General features: G+C 36.8%; 1 protein-coding gene across 1 annotated transcript in view; it reads right to left on the minus strand.

The window, feature by feature from the left end:
• Positions 1 to 21,684, minus strand: part of ANKIB1 (ankyrin repeat and IBR domain containing 1) — a 92,021-nt gene that overhangs the window by 27,169 nt on the left and 43,168 nt on the right. The window contains exons 3-5 of the mRNA XM_080364285.1: positions 11,993 to 12,293; positions 8,622 to 8,804; positions 2,066 to 2,183 (exon numbers count right to left, since the gene is read on the minus strand). Of these exons, the coding sequence (XP_080220411.1) occupies positions 2,066 to 2,183; positions 8,622 to 8,804; positions 11,993 to 12,293 (602 nt within the window). The remainder of the gene's footprint in view (positions 1 to 2,065; positions 2,184 to 8,621; positions 8,805 to 11,992; positions 12,294 to 21,684) is intronic.

Below are 21,684 nucleotides of genomic sequence, written 5' to 3' on the forward strand. Positions count from 1 at the left end.
TGTGTTTTCTTTACTAATGTATGAGTTTTAGTAAAATATGAGATAGTTATCTTTGCTGAATTGTCTCTCTTTTATCCTGAAATGAACTGCTTTAGCATTAACTAGAAAAGAAATAGGAACAATTTTGAAAAAACACTTGTAGAAAAATTGTAAAGTTATTTATTTTCATGACTGCCCTAATAATTTTATCTTGGTCTAACTCTAAATACTTCTGTCTCTTAATGAGAAAAAACAACACAAAACCTCAATTCTTACAGCCTATGTCAGTAGATTGGTATCGTTCGTTGTATGATAAAAGAAAGCAAAGTCTGTTGGATTAAATATTACATATCTGTAAGCCATTAAAAATTAGTACATAAAAATGAATTTTCCAAGAATTTAAGACATATTTTTCTTATATTAAATGTGAATTAAGTGAAGATTTCATAGTATTCTTTTACGTATTTCAAGATTAAATGCAAAAACATTACGGTTTGGCATTTGATGTTTCCCAGTTGTCTAAGCATTTTGTAAATAGCTCAGTTACTCCCTTTATGAGGCTGAACCAATTCTATGCCTTCATTTCAAATAAAACAAGTTATATTTGAAAAATTTCCAGCGTATGACTACAGCTACAGGCAAAATAGTTGCCTTTCTCATGACTTGCAAATTGTCTGTGTTTCTTTCTCTGCACTGGCCAATTGCATTAAGTTACCGCGACATCACTACGGCAACATCAGTAAAATGACCTTTGGAACACAGACTCATTTCTTCTCAGCTTTCAATTCCGACTCGCTAGATGCTGGCAGACGTTTCTCCACAGTTTACATCAACCTCACTGCTCTTGGATTTATTATGGACCGTGCTGCAAGTTTGAATGGTATTGCCATAATTTTCTTCTTGAAAATATCTACACAGGCTACAGAAACTACCTACCCATTTAGTAAAATATTTAGCCTTAATGAGAGTATTCTGATAATCCAAAACAGCATTCAAATATGGCGCATATTATAAATACAAGTGCTAAACAAATAATCAACATTAAAAAAGCATACATGCAATGACTATGCCTTAAATATCATCAGACTGGCACAAGTTCAAGTTGACTTAATTCAATGTCAAAAAGAACCATAAATAATAACCATTAAAAATAATGTAAAAGAGATGAGTTTCAGGTAGCATACCTCCTCATGAAAGTGTGCCCAAAGTTGTGGGTTTAAAATAACGTTTTACTATTTCACTTTTCCCTCTCCCTTTTATTTTCACAAGGAGCCCACAAAAATAATAGGGTATGAAAGCTTAATCCAGTAACACAGTGATGAGAATGCAACTGCCTGAGTAGTTCTCTGGCACACAGTAACAAGGCAGATGCTTCAGTAAGCACAAGTTTTGAATCACTGAATCAAAGCCTAAAGCTTCCACTGAGTCTCAGAGAGATACTTTTGTCTGGATTCTGTATATCTGTTCTGAATTCAGTGTATCCCCATTCTGACAACCACAGTTTAAACTACATGACAAGTACAAAGGCTGATTTTAGTGAAATTAAACTAGTTAGAGATATACACACAGAAAAGTCTACTAGAAGAGCTAACTATAAAAATCCTTCAAATGACAAACACTCATTTGCTTTAACTGCCGAGGCAGCTTTGAACCATTTAGTACAATGGTAAGACTGCTTTTATTGCAACAGTAAGTAAATTAATAAATAAAATTAGATCCAGTTTTATACACAAATATAAAGTGGCATAAAACCATAGGTCTGTCAGAAACAGGCACAATGATTCTGACTTTTTATGACATATAAAACCACGGAAGTTCTACTTCTGTGTCTCTGTTTCTCCATACTACTTAAGTTAAAATGTCTGTCATTATAATTCCTAGTTTGAATCACTTTCCTATCGGCTTCTCTGTTTGCCTCAATGCTTTTTGACATACTACAGCTGTATTTTTTCTAAAGTACTGTATGAACGGTTTCCTGGTATTTGATTAACAGTTACTTCTCTTTTACTTGGAAATAAAAAGGAAACCCACAACTGCAATTTTGATTTTACTGAAAAGTTTGTTAGTCTTTAAGATTTTGGATTACCGTGTGCGCGCAGTAGAGCTTCTGCAGTGAAGAGCGGGGCCTGGAGCATGTCAGCAGACTCCACGATCAGCATGTCCTTCAGCCTTCGCAGGTCCTGAAGTCTTAGCCCCTCATATGGCTTTGAGAAGAAGAAGAAAGACAATTTATGTCTAGTAGTATTTTTCAGTTAGTCTAATTCCATATTAAAATGAAAAGCACTGTTATTGATGATAATCTCAACTGTGAGGTAAGATGTGATGGAATTTACTCATTGTGCAGACCAGTGACCACGCAAAGCTACACAGAAACTCTGTCATTTTGCAATACTTATAGTAAGATCTTTGTACATTTCAAAATCTAAAAGACAATATCTCCAGAGTTCTCCATTGTAGTTGGAGGCCGTGTTCAAATGACGAGCTATTCTAACATTGACACGCTCTCTCTGAAAAAAGAAATCTAGATTTTCACAGAACCCAGCTGAATTTTGAAGTGATTAAACTGCAAGTATTGTGGCATAGGTATGAAAATGCATGACTAGATTTTAACTAAGGATTTCAGGGGCTAGCAAGAGAAAGGACAGGTTAACATAGACTTCATATATAGATCCCCTGACACTAACTTTATACATGAATTGAGACCCATTAACTTTGAATTGATCTGCTGGAGGATACATTGAGACATGAGATAGTAAGAGAGGACGTTTGTGAACAGAATCAGGTACAGGTCTTTTGAGGCAATATCCACCCTCACAGAAATGGAAAAGTCAGTCATGAATAGATAAGACATGTAGTTAGAGGTTCACAGAAACACAGAATGGTTGAGGTTGGAAGGGACCTGTTGGTCAAACCCCCCTGCTCAAGCAGCGTGACCTACAGCGAGCTGCCCAGGACTGTGTCTGGACAACTTTTGAATATCTCCAAGGTTGGGAGATATTGTACATGAAGAGGTCAAAACTCTCTTTGAGAAACGCTGGCCATCTCTGATAGCCCTACACACTCAGAGCAGATCATCCAGCGGCCTTCCTGCTCTGGAGCTCCATCCCCTTATTAGAGCATGAAAAAAGGTCAAATTAGAAAAACAATAAGGTAGTAATTTGTGGGTTCTGAATTCGGTCCAACCAAGATACTAGAGATGCATACACATATTTTGCAGATTCCTTTTTAAAACTAAGAAAGGAAGAACATGACAGCAAATATATTTGTTAGTGTTGCACAGGGAAAATGCCCAAAAGCTAGAAGAGAAAAAAAAGTGGAAGGAAGTGTACAAACAATGGATACAGAAAGTATGTAAAAAAAATAGTCACACATGCATTGGTTTATTTATATAAAGGATAGCTAACAAAAGATTTAAAGCATTTGACATAAAACTGATACGTGCTCAGGACTACTTAGGAATCTGGTAACCAAGTGACAATTGTCTTCACCAATTTGGAGAAGAAAGGACACAGAGCAGCACTGACAACAGATAACCACAGTTAAGATCACACACTATTACTATTTACTATCTATATTCTGATTTTACGTAGAACACAGTCCAGGACCCTCCAGTATCAGATAAATATGCACACACATGCAAGCACACATACACAGATAGGAAGGAAAAGACTGGTTCTGTCCTCAGAAGTTTACCATTTAAGTAAAACTCTACTGTGCACATAACCCTTTGAGGATACCAGGCAGAAGAGATGGAGAGAATGGATACCCTGGGCTTCTAAATGATTTTGTTCTTTTGAGACACCTACTCTAAACATGCAGCATGCTTCCTACATTCTAGATATCATAATAGACTCATAAAATGCATCTAAAACCATAACTGACTCCCAGAAGGACCTCTTCTGTTATCTACTCAGTAAAATAAACAGGAACTTCTCAATATTAGAAACTTTGTGATTGGCAAGAGTGATGGTGCCATGACCCTGCACTGGGTCTTTGTCCTTTTTGGGAAAACAAGAAAACCAGAAGAGAAACGGACTGTGTCTTGACCTTTATCTTGATTGCCCAAGTTCAGGGAGTTTCTCTATGTCCTCCTATTGCCGATCATCCACGACTCAGTAAAGGACAACCTGAATGTTAATGGCTTGTACTGAAATAAATCTGGGCCACTTGATTCATAGCATGCTGGAATTTGACCGACCTACTTAGTTTCTTACAAAAGAGATAATTTATAAAAACATGTCAGGGAGACAGGCAGACAAACAGCTGGGTGACTGAATGATTATAATTGTGCAAATATACTGAAAAAAATGGAAGCAAAGAGAAAATCATCTTGACCGAATCTGAACTGCCTTTTGAATTGCAATTGTAAAACAAGTAGCTTTGTCAGCACAACAGTACTCAATTCTTGAACACCAAATATACCACAAAAAAATATTTCTTTTCTGTCAAACCTGTCACACATGTACATATTTTAGGATGTAGTATTTTATTCTGAAATGCAAACAACCTCAAAGTTATATTTCACTGTTTGGTTCTAGGTCAAACACTGGCAATTATCTCTCTTGAGTAACAGACTATTATATTATCTCAGCTGGAGTATTCATTCCACACAACCAGCAGGGATTTTTTGATCCTGTGGTTTTTAAGAATCCTAATTTTATCTTTTTAAGTAATGAGGGAAATATTTCTTAAGAATGTGTTTGAAACTTCAGACATTTGTTTCTTAAAATAATATATGAGTTCCCAGAAGGAGGAAATTTTAGACTGGCACTATTAAGTAGCTTAAGCTGCAAATTCCAGAGTGAAGGTTTTATACAATGAGAGCCTTTAAAAATGTTAATGTGTACAAGACAGAGTTTTGTCGAGACTTGTGAAGACACAGTCTTTAGTGATAAGGATGTATATCCTTTATGTAATACAGAGGCTTGTCTTAAACTGCTTCAAACATCATTGATCTCTGCACTGCCATATACTGTGAAGGATTTTGATTACAGCTTATGATGCTCAGAAATCTCCTTTAATACTCATTTATGGAGGAGTTCTATATTGATATTTCATGTGAAAAAGGCATTTTTTAATATTAGCATCATTTCACTACATAATGATTTTGGAATACACTATTTGAGTTACTACTTTAACGCATTGATGAGCTTCTCACTACAGTTTTCAACGCTTTTGTATTCTCAAGGGCCCTACTTTTTACATATTTTATTCTCAGTTTTTTACCACTAATATTTAGGTACCATAAATGATATAAGTATTTTTCACCTGAAAGTACTTTTAATATGCAAGCTTATCATTTTAACAGTTCATTTCAAACTAATATTACTTTCAATTTTAAAGTACTATTACAATAGACAAGGGCAAAGTAAGTCTTTGCTACAGTGATGACTATATAATTAAATGGTGTCAAATACACTTAATGTAAATATCCTCCTTTACGGGTGGATGGAGTTCTATACTTAATGGAGTATATATTTTAAAAATTATCTATACTCCATTTAACTCATTTAAGTATATGCACTATATGTATATAAATACATATACATCTTAACTACCTGTAGCCCCTTTCTCTCCTTTCACTTAATAAACCATTCTCTATCTGTAGAAATTAAGTACATTTAAATAATTCTAGATAACTCGTATTTATGATATTTGCATTATATATATATTTATATGACATCACTTCTGGAACTGAAGAAAACTATTCCAAGTACTCTCCACTCAATAAATCTGTGATACACCCACTAGCAGGGTATTACTACAGTGTTCAGTGGCACATATGTAAAATGAACTAAGAAATTATATACTTTGCTATTGCACAATGTATTTCTCTGACTGAGAGCCAAAACTGCTCTGGATGATCTGAAGTACTGCTCACTCCCAGGCATTTCCTATGTAGATTTAAAACACTGCATGATTTGATTGAAATTAAGGCTTCTGTTATCTACCACAGACACATTACCAAGACAAATAAGCTCTCATGCTAGAATAAACAGTAAATGAAAAGACTGAACAAAGGAAAAGACTGTACAAATGAAACAACCAAAATCTACAGTAGTTAAAAAAAAAAAATCAGTTACAGTAATACTATTTAGTGTAACTTCAATTACATTTAAATGATAAATATAAACCTAAATTTTATGTAATAGATTTTTTCCTGACATTGTTCAACAACAAAATAAAAGTACCAAGACAAAGAAGTTAATCCAAAATACTCTCCTGGCTTGTTACCTTTCCACTGCCCACAAATCATAGACAGATCTTCTTTCAGTACAACTAACTACAGTCTTAAGAGAGTCACAGTTTATACTCCATTCTTAAAAAAATTAGCATTTCTATTTTATGTACATTCTATGTACATCGCTTTCCTTTTCCTTCAGCACTCATGTAATTCCTTGGTAATATTTCAATGTGAAGAACGACACAGGTTGGTTCTCAACATCAGGAACAAAGCTTTGTTATTACTCTGAGTATACACTCTTAATTCAATGACAGTGCACAGAGCACTACAAAAATCTTCTGCTCTGTATGAAAAAGAGGATTATTTTATTCTGTAAACATGGCAGGTCTGGAAGAGGAGGTATTGGGTACTCTCATGCCAGATACTAATGTGCATATCATAAACATCAGAGCTATGCCCATTTGGCTGTATTGCCTGGGAAGAAATCCTAGTCGTGGTTTCAAATGTTTTCTCTTTTCCTCTAAACTTCATTCAAGAGACGAAATGACTTTGAAAATGCATTTCTTGGCGTTCCAAAGTTTCTTATTTCTTCTTTGTGTTTTGGAAAGATGTTACAGGGTACCACAAAACAATTACAATCTAAGTAATTCCAGGCTGCCACTTTTCAGCTTGTGAATCTTCAGAACACGTGGGAAAGCTGCCCTGGTGTGTCAGATGGATCCAGGTCTGCAGGGCTGCCTGCATTTCAGTTCTCATGCTCAACAAGTCAAATGAGGAACAGAATTGGATCTTTTGACAGTCTCAGTGAAGTGACCCCAAATCAACATAATCACCCTTTATGTGAGTCCTTTGTAACTATGAAGTCTTTAAGCTGATTTTGCTCTGAGCATTCACCTCAAACAGTCACGAGACATTATTTGCTCTTGCTGAAAAGCCTGTTCAAGTGGTTCTTGATTTCCCCACCCACACTTCTAAGTTCACTATTCTCTTAGCTGTGCTGGTGCATATGCCAGCAAATCCATGGTATAAACATAAAAATTATTCAGGATAAATAAAACAATTACATGTTACCACTCTTATAAAACTTTTTCTTCTTTCAAGCCAAATCATTTCTGTGATCCAGTTGACAGCATAATCATCCAAATAGTTCTACCCATACAACCAAAGGAGTGGTAAACTGCAATCATGGCAGGAACCTGCAGCAGTATTTTAAAGTGGTTTTGCCAACAGAGAAAATATAATTTCAGACTATACTCCTATGACAGTTTGGGTGTCTCTATATGGGAATATTCAGAGCAACTAAAATGAGTTAATGACATTTGTTATTTCAATGTATATTAAACCTCACTTCAAAACCTCTCATCTAGGCATAAACAACCTAACTAAGCATGTTTATCTTTGAATTTATTCAAGAAAATTAGTCAGAAAAGGAACTGAACAGTACAAAGACTTTACTTTCAAATAAAAGTGACCATGCATGGCATTTTTCAGGGAAACAGTTGATGTGATCCAGGCCTACTCATACCTAAATCTGAATGAATTTTCTTTTAAGTGTAATTAGGTTATAAGTGGCCTAAGCTAGTAAAAGGTAAGGCCACTCTACTTTTGAACGGAGTAGCCATACAGAAATCTACTGTCCTTCAGTTTACACAGAATTACTTCATAATATCTACCAAATCATATAATTCATCTATGTATTCTTATTTAGTATTTTAGTTAATTAAAATCCAACAATGGATGGGGGAGGGAACTTCTGCTTAGAATGTTTTTGCTCAGATTGTCCTTTTCAAATCACAGTCTTCTGTGAGGTATACGAGAATTCAAGCAAATTTGAGTCAGTGAATTGTCTCTCTTTTTCAAAAACTGCCTTCACAATAACAACACCTGTTACCTGTTATTCATACAAGTTCTGGTATGCAGTAGCTTCAGGCATCGTTATAAACTAAGAAAGTAAATGTGCTGTTTTGAGATCCCACACTACTCAGCTGTTTTTTGGTGACATTCAACCCAGACATAGTCTATGAAGATCCACCAGAACATTTTCCCTATTCTATACCACAGATTTTCTCCTTTTCAGAATTTCTCCTGTCACTTTTAGACAGAAAGGCATCTTAAGAAATAAAAATATATGAAAAATGTTTGGTTTAGAGCAACTGTTTCCCAGCTTACTGGCTTGGTCTCACTGTACTTCCTCCAGGCTTGCAGCCTGCAAATAGTTTCAAGACAGCCCACATAAGTAAGTATATGGATAAAACTTCACTTCAGTTTTTACAACAGATTTGTTATGTTCTTTGAGCTTAACTTGAAAGATTATAAAGAGCTGTGTTAAAATCAAATGGTTTACAAATACACAGTACAAAGTACAGTACCTACTGAAATCCTTTGCAGAATTTAGTCACAATGTAACTGCTACAAATATGAATGTGTAAAATACCCCAAATTTAAAGTATCTTCTGACCTCTTTTTTGTCTAAAGCAGCATATTCAGCTTCAATGCTTTCAGCTTCGGGATCACGTGAAAATACCATTCGAGATTCCAGATTAAGAGCCAGCTCTTTGTGGTGTTGTTTCTCTGCACAGTCACATGGGGTATCTTTATTTTCATTTTCTGCAAACAAATCTCCACCATGTTTTACTAGAAGCTGAAAAGTAAAATGGGAAAACAGTTACTAATTAGCAACTCTAATAGTACCCAGAAGAAAAGACAGTTAAGAAGATAATAATAACAATATCAACAACAACAATAAACTAACAGGGAAAACAAAAAGAAGAGGCAATAGCAATGCTCTTTGGGAAACAAAGATTCTCTGTTTTATTAAATAAATTACTGCTGTAATTATTTGTACACCCACCTTAATTCCATGGAACCGCAAAAACCTCAGAAATACTTTACAAGGTAACGCTGTACAATAGATCTCTGTTAGGTTTTAAACACTAAAATTCTGCTCTACTGCAGTGGTCCATAGAAAATGAGGGGCCTGAGGTTATCAAGCACCTGGCAAGATGAAGCTGGATACTTCTTTAATTATTATTTATATATGGCTGAAACTCCATCATTCTTCCCACACTGGTACACAGGTGGTGACAGAAAATGGGAGAATCTTTGGGTAGGAAGGAAGATGAGGTACCAACTCAGAGAGAGCACACAGTACTACCGGGAGCTCTACCTTATTTCTGAGGATGTGAGACAAGCAAACAATTCTAATTCTAATAACTCTAATACAGTCTATTATTATGCCATTTCAGCAATCTTGTCTCTTGCCAGTAACCACTCAGAAATGGAGTCCCTAGCTGATAAACACTAATTGTGCTGCTCTCATTACCTCACCAAGCCTGCCTCTTGCTAGAAACTGATCTGATACAAGCAAGAGCAACAGATGCCACACATTTCAAAGGCCGACAGTGGACCATTTTTATAACTTATTATGGTATCTTTGTAACATATTCTAAACTTCTAATGATGGAGCACCCAGGACAGTCATTCACTAATAAAATGATTTATCATATTTCTAAATAAAACTTAATCTAAAAACATTATCTTGCCTTCAGATCACGATGGCTCTGCGAACACTATCCTGTATTTTTAGCCAGGATATTTCAAAATTCAGCTTTTCATTTTTATACTTCTAAGAAAAATAAAATTTCCCCAAGATGTTCTGTTCTCCACATAAACCTTTCAGATCATGATCAGCCACTTAATGTTCTCTTCAGCAGAGAGTATTTCCTTCACTTGTCACTGTAAACCTGGAATCATTCTCGTAGATTCTTTGGAAACTCTTCCCACATTCTCCAAAATAAAAAGAAATGCAAACCCCAAAATACCACAAACCAGTGTAACAACAAGATTTAGTTGAGAATATATTAATGTCATTAAGTATGACACCATATTTTATCTTCATAGCAGATCATCAGACAGAAACAAAGGTAATACTAGGATAATTACCAAGATAGCCAGCCTACAATTACCTTGTTCTATCTACACCTCTTAACACTGGAAAAACTTTGTTAACTTGAGTTTCACATTCTGTTTGTACATTTTAAACTCTAATAAAAATTTAAGTGAGGCAACTAAGACAACTTCTGAGGTAGAAAAAGAATAAATATAATTGAAAGAACACTCCAGAGATCTATGCAGCTCAAAATCTAGTACACAAGATGAGGAATATGCAAATCAACAAGTTTTTAATAATGATGCCATCTTTCTTTAGTAGCACTGCTATAAAACCTTCTGTCTCTTAACTCACTAAGAGGAGATTAATAATTTAAATAATCACATTAGTAACTTAAACAAAAGTGCCATTTAGTATGCCAAACATACTGTGACAGAGTGGAATATATCTGCATAAAATCAAATCTATTCAGCATGAAAGTTAAGCCTTTTTCCTGCTCAGTATTTTGAAGTAAGCACATTAACTTTGCCCAAACTATCTTTAGCAATGGGTTCCACACAGCACATTTGACTATCAACTCTTGAACAAATCAACTAGTAGATGGTTCACCCACAAGGGACTATTTTTTTTTTCCTTATACAGCTGTGGTGGGGATGGGAGAAGATACAAGGCTGGGTTGTCCTGAAAAGTTATGGAAAAAGGAAACAAAGTGAGAAGCTCTGAAGTGAGAGTAACCACCACAGAACTGGGCAGGAAGTAGAGAAGAAAAGCTAAAGGTGCTCCTGAGGTTCTAAGTAACCTTCAGTTTACCAGAGAGAGGGAAGATGACTTGAGGATTCGGCCATTCAGTTTTTTATCTCTTTTTGGTTTGGTAAGAATTTTAATCCTCAAATACTTTCAGGGAAAAAAGAGATCATTGTTAAATTCCTTTACTAAGCTCTATTTCGGGCTTTTCATAATGTAGTGTTCCTGTTCATAATTCTTTTCTTGTTGAAGGAGTTAGAAGGACCACAGGCTACACTGGAGGGCTTAAAGATATCACAGATAAAAATCCTAGGGTCTGAGGTTCTTTGCTCTGTGGTTGGGCACATAACAAAGTTTGAACTTAGGGGTGTACTCTATGTTTCTAATGTGGAAACCATGACTAGCTAGACTACATAACTGTGTCCAAACTCAGACAAAGAGTAATCCACGGGAGTCAGACTGTAAATTCTTCTTCAAAGACAAACTGAAGGCAAATCAGAGTCAGTAATGGTTTAGTCAATTGAACAGCGCATATTGTCATGATAATATAACCCAGTTTAAATAACTAAATGTCGAACTAGCAGATGTACTTGGATTCATCTAATGAATCATATCATATACAGCAAGAAATAGAACAATACATGTGAAGAAACACAAACCATGAACTTTCATGATGAGTTTAAAGCCAACTGATTTTACAGTCTCCAATTAAGAGCTGCAGCCAAGGTCCAAAACCACAATTTAGCCTCCAGCGACCACGATTCTTTCTGACGTTGTAGTCTGCCTGGATCTTACTGTGTGAGCCGATTTGCTTCATGCCCTTGAAACTGAAAATATTGAACAATTGTGTCTATTCCTAATACTACTGCATAGCCCCATGTGGCATGAAGGCAGAATGACTGAGGCAGAAAACTCCTGGCTCAAATCCCTTGTAAATCTGAAGTTGAAGTTACCTGAGGATCTCAAGTGTAGAGAGGGAGACAGAAGACAAAGAAATAAGAGCTTCTGCGGATAACGTAATTTTTTTTTTCAGTACATATTGATATGGGTCAAAATGTAAGCACTTTAGAGATCAGTGTAAAAGATTTCACAATATGCTATGAGACTTTTTTCCTCCTGAAACAGCTTTGTGAAACACTGTGCATGACATTTACTAATAGCAGTATACAGACTTGTGATTACGTATCAACTTTTACCTCGACACAAGTTTTCATCCCTGAGGCAGCCGCATAGTGCAAAGGTGTATTTTTTTTGTTATCGACAGCATCAATGGCTGCTCGTTCATATTGTCCTTCATCCAGCTTTGCTCCCTTCCACTTCAGGATCATCTGCAGGCAATCTGCTCTTCTGCAGTCGTCCTCCGAGGGTCGTGTCAGGCGAGGATGAAGAGCCCCTTCCGAGATCATGATCTGAGGTCCCATACACAGCAAGTGCATAGATGTCTCATTGTGCACATTCCGTTTATTCGGGTTACCGTCTCTAACAAAAAGGAAAGTTCTGCAACATGGGAAAAAAAGAAATTAGCACACAATTCCACTCATTTCCCTGAAGTTGGAAGGGTCTATTACGACACCTCTCTTAATTTCTTGCCAAGATTTTGATGAGCCATGTGAGTTATAAACATCCTTAATCAACAATTACTGTGGGACAGCTTTCATCCATTTCTCTTAGGAGTCAACAGCCAAGATCTGGACGAATTGCTGAAATACCATTAAGTACCACATATAATTACTTTGTCAGCATCTGACATAATTTTTGTTGGCAAAGTTTATTCTACAGTTCTGTGTTGTATTGCAATAAATGTTATTAAGTCACAAGACTGATTGAAATAGATACTTTGTCTTTTCTACTCTCTGTCCTGAACAGCAGTGCATTTGGTAGTTTGCAAATAGCTAATGCTAGAGCAATTTCTTCAAAATCCATTCTCCTTTCCCATATCTTTAGTCAGATATCAAGGTAGCACTTACTACTTGTTGAAAATATATGAAATACTTTTCCCGCTAGACTCTATTTGCTGTCTCACTCTAGAATATATGGAAGTGCATAATGCGAAACCCTCATCTACGAAGATGACAGTGGCTGGCAAGAATTAAAGTCTTCTCTTGAATGCTTTACAGGCAGTTCAAATTGAACAATAAACTATACTGGCAGAAGGACCAGCTTGGGAACGAAAGGAAAACAACAGACTGATTCCTGGAATCACAACTCTGATTCCCGACAGCTCCCGAGACAACACAGCTGCTTCTTGCCAGTAAGGAATTATAGAAGTCACAATCCAGTTCTGAAATGGAAGAACTGAGACATATCATACAAGCCAAACTTGCTTTAGCCTTTTAAGGTACACTAAAATAGTAGATTTTTTTCTTAATGAAGAGAAATGGCAGGGAAGACAGACCATCTCTTTGTAGGACTGGGACCAGAGACACAGCAAAGGTGAAAGAACCCATGTGAAGGTAGGAAGTACGGTTTCCGGGAGAGATGAGAAGCATGGGGGACATGTTCAAGAAGTCACTGCAGAAACACCTGCACTGTTCTTATGAGCCCCTTCACACATAAAATAAGCAGAAGTCACTGTTCATCCTGTCTCCAGGCTGTTCGCTGACTCCAAAGACTTTGCAGGTATGAAAAAAAATTTATTATGGAATCCTCATCCAGTCAATACAGGGGATCAGCTTCCACCCTCCCTGCCCTCATCCACAAGTCTGATTAAAAACAATTCCAATCACTTCCAGTTAAAAACACAGCTCAGCCACCTGAGAGCAGGCACTGCCTAAATATAAAATGAGACCATATTGCTCTGTGGGAACAGAGCAAAGCAGAAGAACTTCGTAACCAAATAACAAAATAGTATGTTATTTATCTCAATTATTGCCCTTGCTATCGTTTCAAGTCTAAATGCCAGCTCCCCTTTCCCTTGTCCCCAAAAGATCCTACCAGGTGCTACACGGTAGGCCTTTCTCCTAATCTTTGCTCAGGACAAAGAATAAACCTCAAACTATTTTATTAATAAAGGAAGAGGCTATACAGGGTGGGTGTGGAATTTCCCTGTCGAAAATTATTGGAAACAGACTGGATAAGTATTTCAGTAGAAAAATACAGGCTCCGCCAATCTGGTCCTGCAGCAGAAGGGTATCTTGACAATAGCCATTTGGGCAGCTGGATTTTTGTCTTGTCTTCCCTCTGAAAACCTCAGAATAGTTTGAGTTCAAAATTAAACTTTTTACTAAAATACTGTTCTTTTAAACAACTTAATTTGTTATATTTTTACTTCAAGTAAAGATCACCCCCCCCAACTTAGCTTTTGATGCATCTGCAAACTGCAGGGTGAACAGATAAATGTGAAGCTGTTTATTTTCCAATTCAGAGTCCGTAAGTCAAGAATAAACAAAGTTTTTAAAAATATTTTTCCTTCCTCCTCCTCCTACCCATGTCATTTACTATCTATATGTCTCCTAATGTTTCATCTCAAATCTCTTGCATCTTCCTTAAAAAAAAGAAAAGAGAGATCACAGCACTGGGAAGAGGCAGCAGCCAAACACTGTGAAAGATTTTATCTGTGGCTCCTTTTTCAGTAGTTCTTAAAACTAGGTAACACTGATGCTCAAGTCAGTAGGCCTACTTATTTTTACCTGAGGTCTGTAAAACAAAGCTGGTAAAGGTATCAGACGTCTGTTACCTTCAGATTCTCTGTGGAATGAGCAGAGAAGAAAGTGTGACAAAGAAAGGGCCAGATCCCTTCTGCAATCACTACAGTGCACTGTGGTGTGGTAGCAAAAGTACCAGTTTTTCAAATACAGCAGCATTGAGCAGGAATCCCTGAGGCCACACAGCTGAGGAAGTATTGAGATTAAAGGCTTTAACCAGGACAAAGGCGTCACACCAAGCCCGCAGTACGAAGCTGACATGGACAGTTCAATACTGCAAAGAGGCTGGACTTTTGTCTCTCTCATCAAGTGCCCGAACTCTATTTCAAAGTTTGCACTTCGACTGTATAACATGCTGCAAGGCTGCACTAATTAGATCTGTGTATTCTGAATGTCAGGAGAGTGCTTTATGTACTTGTTAACCACATCTTTGCCCCCCACTTCTGGTTGCTTCATAGACATTGTATTGATTCCTGCTACTTCTCTAATTCAAAGTAAAATGTTACTTTAAAATTCAGTGAAGAACTGTGGTTTCTGTATGACAATGAACCAGGGCCTGATGATTTTTAACTGCAAGAAGACCTTCATTGTCTCCTCTCAAACCAGACAAAGTTTCCCTAGTATCTTTAGCTATCTAATCATTACCTTCTAGGCTTGATAATATTAAAATGTACATTTCGGTTTTCAATATTAAGCTCTTTATTATCAGTGGAATTCCATGCTGTGGTATTTTAAAGCATGTGATTGACTCCTGAATCAGGTTACAGGGCATCTAATTTCAGAAGAGCACAGCATAATTTACACACAAACAAAAATATTCACAGCGTCTGCTAACCTAATAGTAAGGTTAACTGAATCATATCAATTAAAGAGACCATCCTGCCTATATTAATCTCCCTCTATTTTTTTTAAAAAACCCCTTATTATATTTTTGCAACAACTCTGCTGAAAATCTCTTTAACAATCCCAAAATACAGGGATTTCATCCTTATTTGATTGACTATATGTTGTAACCTATTAGTTTCCCTTTACTAAGATTTATGTAGGTTTATAGAAGAACCTTTGTAGAAGACACAAACGCTGAATGGATACAAATACTCTCCCATAGCTCGAGGTAGATATTTCACCTTATCCTCAACAGTTCAGTGATGAGATGCTTTTGCCACAGGCTGAAACTCTGTGCATAAAAGTAGAATTTGAAGGCTGTCAAACCAGTTCCCCTTTTTGAATCAAAAATTTCTCTCTAAAGGGTTAAACACTATTTTAGAAAGTGGCTTTGGTAGTGAGCAACTTTTAGTATGATTTTTTTCCACCATAAAAATATCTCTTGGGAAAAAACAATAAAACTCTTGTTTTAAGAAGTTATGTATATCCCAGTCTAAAACAAGAAGTGCTTACATCCTGCCTGCTTGCAGATTCTCTGTTCTTAAGCAAACAGAAAGGCACTTTTCTCTACTAACCAAATTATGAAAAGCTCTAGGATGGATTTAAATCTTTTAAAGTGTAATTGTACTGTCTTACTATCGCTTCATAGCACAAAGAATATCTCTACTCAAATGAGTCTATCAGTGAGGTAGATTTTGCAGCCCCTGCAGTAGATTATTTTTTTTCCAAGAGACAAATCTAAAAAAACCTCTCTAGAAGGCTATTCCCTTGCCTAAGTTCAACATTTTCCCTTCTGTCAAAGTTATCTGCTAAAAAATCGCCCAACCATCTCTAAATAATGTTGATAACTTCAGTAAGAACTGTATCCAAATTGCGAACAATTTGTGGCATTTGTAAACATTGTTGGGCCTGGGAAAACACTAGTTTTGATTACTTGTTCTCCTTGCTTGTCACTCAACTTCTGTGTCTCATAAATGGGTATGACAAACACCAGAGCTGCCAAAGGCAACCAGCACCTCACTCTGGACACAGAATTGGGCTTTGAAGTGCCACAGTAGCCCCCCTTTTTCTCTCTTTAATCTCTTCCAAAAGTCAAAGGATCGGGTCTTCAGTCTTAAGGGTAAGTCAAGCCAATGCCAGAAAATGCAGCTGAATTCATGACTTACAGTTCAGAGAAGATGACTGATGTCCAAAAAAGGGTAAATAAATACATTGTACATGCACAAATTCATTATTCATCAGGGCTCTATTTTTACCAGTGTTATTTGGCGCGTAAGACTTTCACAGAGCAGCGCTATAGACCCCTGCCATTCGGCTCACAACTTCAGACGTATAAAAAGCTAAGTTTCACCTGGAAATGGACTGATACAGTGAAAATACGCATTGCCTATGGGAAATAACACTTAACCACAAGGCAGACAGACTTTAGTTGCAGTTTCCAGAATTTGCTTCACGTTCTAGATCTTTGCAGAATCCAAACTTGAGGTGACAAAAGCATGACAAAAGTGTTGAAAAAAGTGACAAAAAAAAGAAAGGGCTGTAACATTCACACCTACTACCAGAAAAGCAACAAGACACTCAAGATCACAAGCCTGTGAACTTGAATAATAAACAACTGGCACATTCCCTCACTCTGGGAAACTAACATCCACACAACCACTTCTTCAGTTTTTAATAAAATCCTTCACACTTGGGGCTTAAAAATCACCATATTTACAGTCTCTTTGTTTCTCTAAAAAAATGCTATATATTTATAATGATATATATATATATATATACACACATGTATATATATGTATGCACATAAAAACATAATGATAACAAAAAAAAAACCTAGTGCAAAATGAAATTATAAAAGCAGTTCTGACAGCAGGACACTAAAGCAAGTCATGCTACATAAACCATACAGCAAATGGCACTGTTGCTTTAAGCAAGACAAGTAAGGTACTAGAAAAAGGCGAGCTGCAGCAACAAGGTAAACTAATCTGTGCAAGGGCTCCCTTGCACAACATTCCCTCTAGTCTTTGGGTTAGATAGCATGTGCAAATCCAGCTTGCTACTAAAACAGTCACACTGCAAACTCCAGTGTGGGAGAGAAGTGTGGGTAAGCCAGAAGTTACAACAACATATGCACCAGGCAGCCACTTGCTCACTCTCCCGGGTGGGGTTGGGGAGAGAACTGGAAGGCAAAACCAAGAAAACTCATGGGCTGAAATAAAGACAGTTTAATAGGTAAAGCAAAAGCTGCACGTGCAAAGCAAAACACTAACACTACCAGAATTCCAATAAACACGAACAATATCCTGCTGTAGGAAGAAGTGAGGTTATACCAGAGGCTACTTGGCTTAACAGCAAAGGAAGCATCCGAGAGACTGTCAATGATACCGCCTTCACTGCTGATGCAAGTCCGAAAAACTAATTCTTCCTTCCAAAATATGAAGTTTTTCACAGACATTTCAAGCTCCCTTACATCAAGTATTCTACTCTGGCCTTCAATTCCATATTTTTCCTAAACAGAAATGCCTTCCATTTGTTCCCTTTCATTTGACTCCTACCAAGCACCTGGCAAAATGGGTTAAATCGATTTCCTAAATACTCAAGCAATTTCTGCAGATTTTCAGAGAAAGCCACCAATTAGAGAACCAAGTCTAGGCTACGGCACATATGAATCATGTCTTTTACTTAGAGCAATCTAAGGTTCAAATGGAAATCTTTGACTCTGCCAACATACGCTCTTCTGGGCCTATTTCACTTACACTGTTAATGTAATGTTCAGTAGAAAAATACTGCCTAGAACTCAAGGACTGTCTTCACTCTTTCCTAAAATGGCCCTAAGAAGCCTTATAAACTTTTCCACTGTATTGCTGTCATTTCACCAATGGTTTCCTCAAATAGCTTTTTTCCAAAAAGTGATTAAAGGTAGGTCAGCACCTGAGTCTGAGTTGCAGTTTTGGGCTGACTCATGTTAGCGTAGTAACCCATCGTCTAAAGACACCTAACAAACATCTCATACAAATATGCACCAATAAAGAACTTGCTATTCTCTTCACTAAAAAGATGCAAACAAGTTGAAAAGTTTGTTTGGTTCAGTGGTTTTGTGTTAGCTAATACGATCAAGTAGACAGACAGTAATCTTTGGTTTGGTACAACACAAAAAATACAAGAGAGACAATATGCAGGAGTGGCAAAGGGATGCAATTGAATTGTGGAGCATAGACCCTAAGATAGTGTACATTGAAAGTGAGGAACACAAAACTTGGCTAATCCTTACATTTGTTATACTGTAGGCCAAAAAATATCATGCTTTATACATTCCTATGCCTGTTCGGAGGAACAGCAGCACCAAAAGGCAGAATTAAACCATTCCTGATGCAAAAGGGTATCAAAAACTTCCTTAAGTTATCCTTAACCAGAAAACTATTATATTTAGTTATTTATGAGTGACTTGAGCTTCGCATTCCCTTGGACAGTCAGGAATATCGTTTCTGTGATCCCATGCCACTTCCAGCTTTTATTTCTATATTCTGAGTGAGATTTCAAACGAAAGAGAGCTGAGTGCCAAATCAGAAGCAGCTTCCACTGAAGCTGGCTGCTCACCAGCAGCTTTTGTGACTAAATGTGTTCTGTAATGCAAAATCTGTTTGATTTTCATCTGTCTCTGGCCCTTTCTTCTATACATGTCTTCACAGCTAGAATCAATTCTTGAACTTGGGTGTCATCCTTCCAGCTTTCTCTCCAAATCCCTCCTTTGAACACTGTTTTTTCTGAAAAGACTATCCACACTGAATTCTCTTCTCAGATAACTGTGAGACTATTATTTTTAGACTGGCTTCAAAAAAATGTCACATGAAATAATAAGCATGAAACTACCAATGAGTGGGTTCATCATCACTCTTTAAACACACAGCTTTGTCCTTCTGCGCAGGGACCATTACCTACGTATCAGTTTGTAAATCACCTAGCAGTTTATGACATCTGGTTTTGATACTATTTACAGAGCAATCATGATGAAATTATGCAGCAAATACAGGCTTTGCATAATTTCTATTTTTTCTGTTTCTTAAAAACTCTTAATTTATTAGAGAGGTTGTCTCATCTTCCTGTCTCTCCCTCCAGAAAAATCCTTTCAATCCTTACACTACTTGATCTTTAATGACACTGATTTTTATTTTCCTTACATTAGGTAATTTTATTAAATTGAAAAAAAATTCAAATTAAAACAAAAATTAAATAATCCATCCACAGTCTTTATTTTGAACAAAAGGAAAAGTGAATATTTTAGCTAGCTACTGCATTTAGCTACGAAATTTATTTCTGATAAATTTACTTCTGTTTATGAGAAGGTAAACTTACTGTTTCCAGTATATTTGAGCCAACAGATCTCTCTGGTGTGGAAGCCACATGAGCCTGGAACCCAGGGTGAAGCTCTGCCATTGGACACAATGACTCAGCGTTTACCAATCAACTCGACAGAGTCACAAACTCTACCCAGTAACAGAATTAGTTGAAATAAAGATTCGGTCATCCTGGCTGGCAAGGACCAAAGCGGTACTCCTCTACAGATCAAATATAATTTTACTTTGCTTGCAGGAAAACATTCATAAGGGTTCTACTAAGGAGACAACACAGAAAAAGAAATCTCTAATAGTATACCGTATTAATTTTCTTATTTCACCAGTCACTAATGAAGTGATCTTATTCTGTAGTATCTGATGCTCAAGGAAAGAAAAGTAATAACAACGTGGAGAACAGATTATAAATTCAGTAAGAGCATTTAAATAGCGTCTGAACATATGTAGGGAGGAGCAGTGCAACTTGAGGTTCCTGCTTTCCTAAGGATGCAGAAGAACCTGGTAGCAAGAACCAGCAAGAACTCAACACGCTCAATAGTGGCACCTGTAACTGGAGAGCAAGGCCATGTCGTGACCACTGAACTCCATAGGCATCACATCTGTTCAGACTACTATGGTTAAAATAGTCAAAAATCAAGTACAAAAAGGTCCATTTTAAGAGCTTAAAACATCACAGCTGACAGGCATTTGAACTTTGCTTGCAGGTCAGACTGCCACTAAGATAAAGCCTACCAACTGTTGTGTATTTTGTGAGGAAGTCATGAGGAGCGCCAGGGAAGCCACCTTGGGAAGCAACACATCTAATTAGTGACACTTACTTTTAAACGAGATTTTGAGCTTCGGAGAAAAAAAAGACATGGGAGTAAGCCAGATAAGGGTTTGAGTTTTCCAACGTGCCTTAGCTGTCCTTTAAGAGACAGTGCCCAACTGGGTGAGAGCCTCAGAGAGATCTAGTGAACATTACTGCTGCTACTCCATGTCTGTAGCTGCTACTCCATGTCTGTAGCTGCTACTCCATGTCTGTAGCTGCTACTCCAAGTGTCCCTACTGCCCTTGGCAGTTTACTTAAGTGAGAACTCAGCCACAGTAAGAACTTGCTCAATTTTAAAGGCTTCCTAATTTTATCATTCCTCCATCCTCTTGACTGCTGGGTGTCATGAGGCTGGGTATCATGAAAATGACCTTAAAAATGACTATTTTCTATCATCCAGTCACACACTCTGCTACTAAAGTTATAGGCATTTCAATTCCCTTGGTCCTCTTCCTTCTTTACAAACACTTCCACAAATCCTGGTCAGATCATGTTCTTCATACATAACTCTCCTACCTCAGATCAAAACCACCCTTCAATATTTCATATTCCAAAGCATTTAGTAGGTGACCCAGCCTCATAACCATATAAAAATAACTCATGGATCATTCATGGCAGACCACAAAACATTTAACACTATACCACAGGCATTATTTTCCACAACTAGCATTCACGTCTGATATTGTAAAACTGCAAAAGCAGCTTTGCAGGTGCTTACTATTCGATTCTACATGATTTGACATATTCTAGGATAAGATTAATCTTTTCAGCTCCAGATATCTACAATGCAGACAACTCCAGTTGATCCAGTTCTCTTAGATTCCCTTTAAAATCAATGGGAAGAAACAGGCACTTCTGGCACACAATTAATTTAAAATATTTTAGAGTCAACTTCACAATAAAATTAATTGCGTTGTCACCTTCGCTAATTATTCTGACTAGATCTATTACCTAGGTCTACACTGACTATAAAAGGAGTCTAGCATGAATAATTCCAATACAGACATACTTACTTTTATGAATAAAATTAATCTTAAATAAAATTATATTATAAATATTCAATTTACCTGTGTAATCACTGATAATTAAAAAGAACCTTGATTTTTCTTGTTCAAAAGTGAATAATCTAGATGACAGCACTCTAAGAAATTATTCAGATGAAGTATTATAATATATTGTCATATTTTAAGTTATTA

This window comes from Nesoenas mayeri, assembly GCF_963082525.1.
Source record: "Nesoenas mayeri genome assembly, chromosome: 2".
Classification (NCBI taxonomy): Eukaryota; Metazoa; Chordata; class Aves; order Columbiformes; family Columbidae; genus Nesoenas; species Nesoenas mayeri.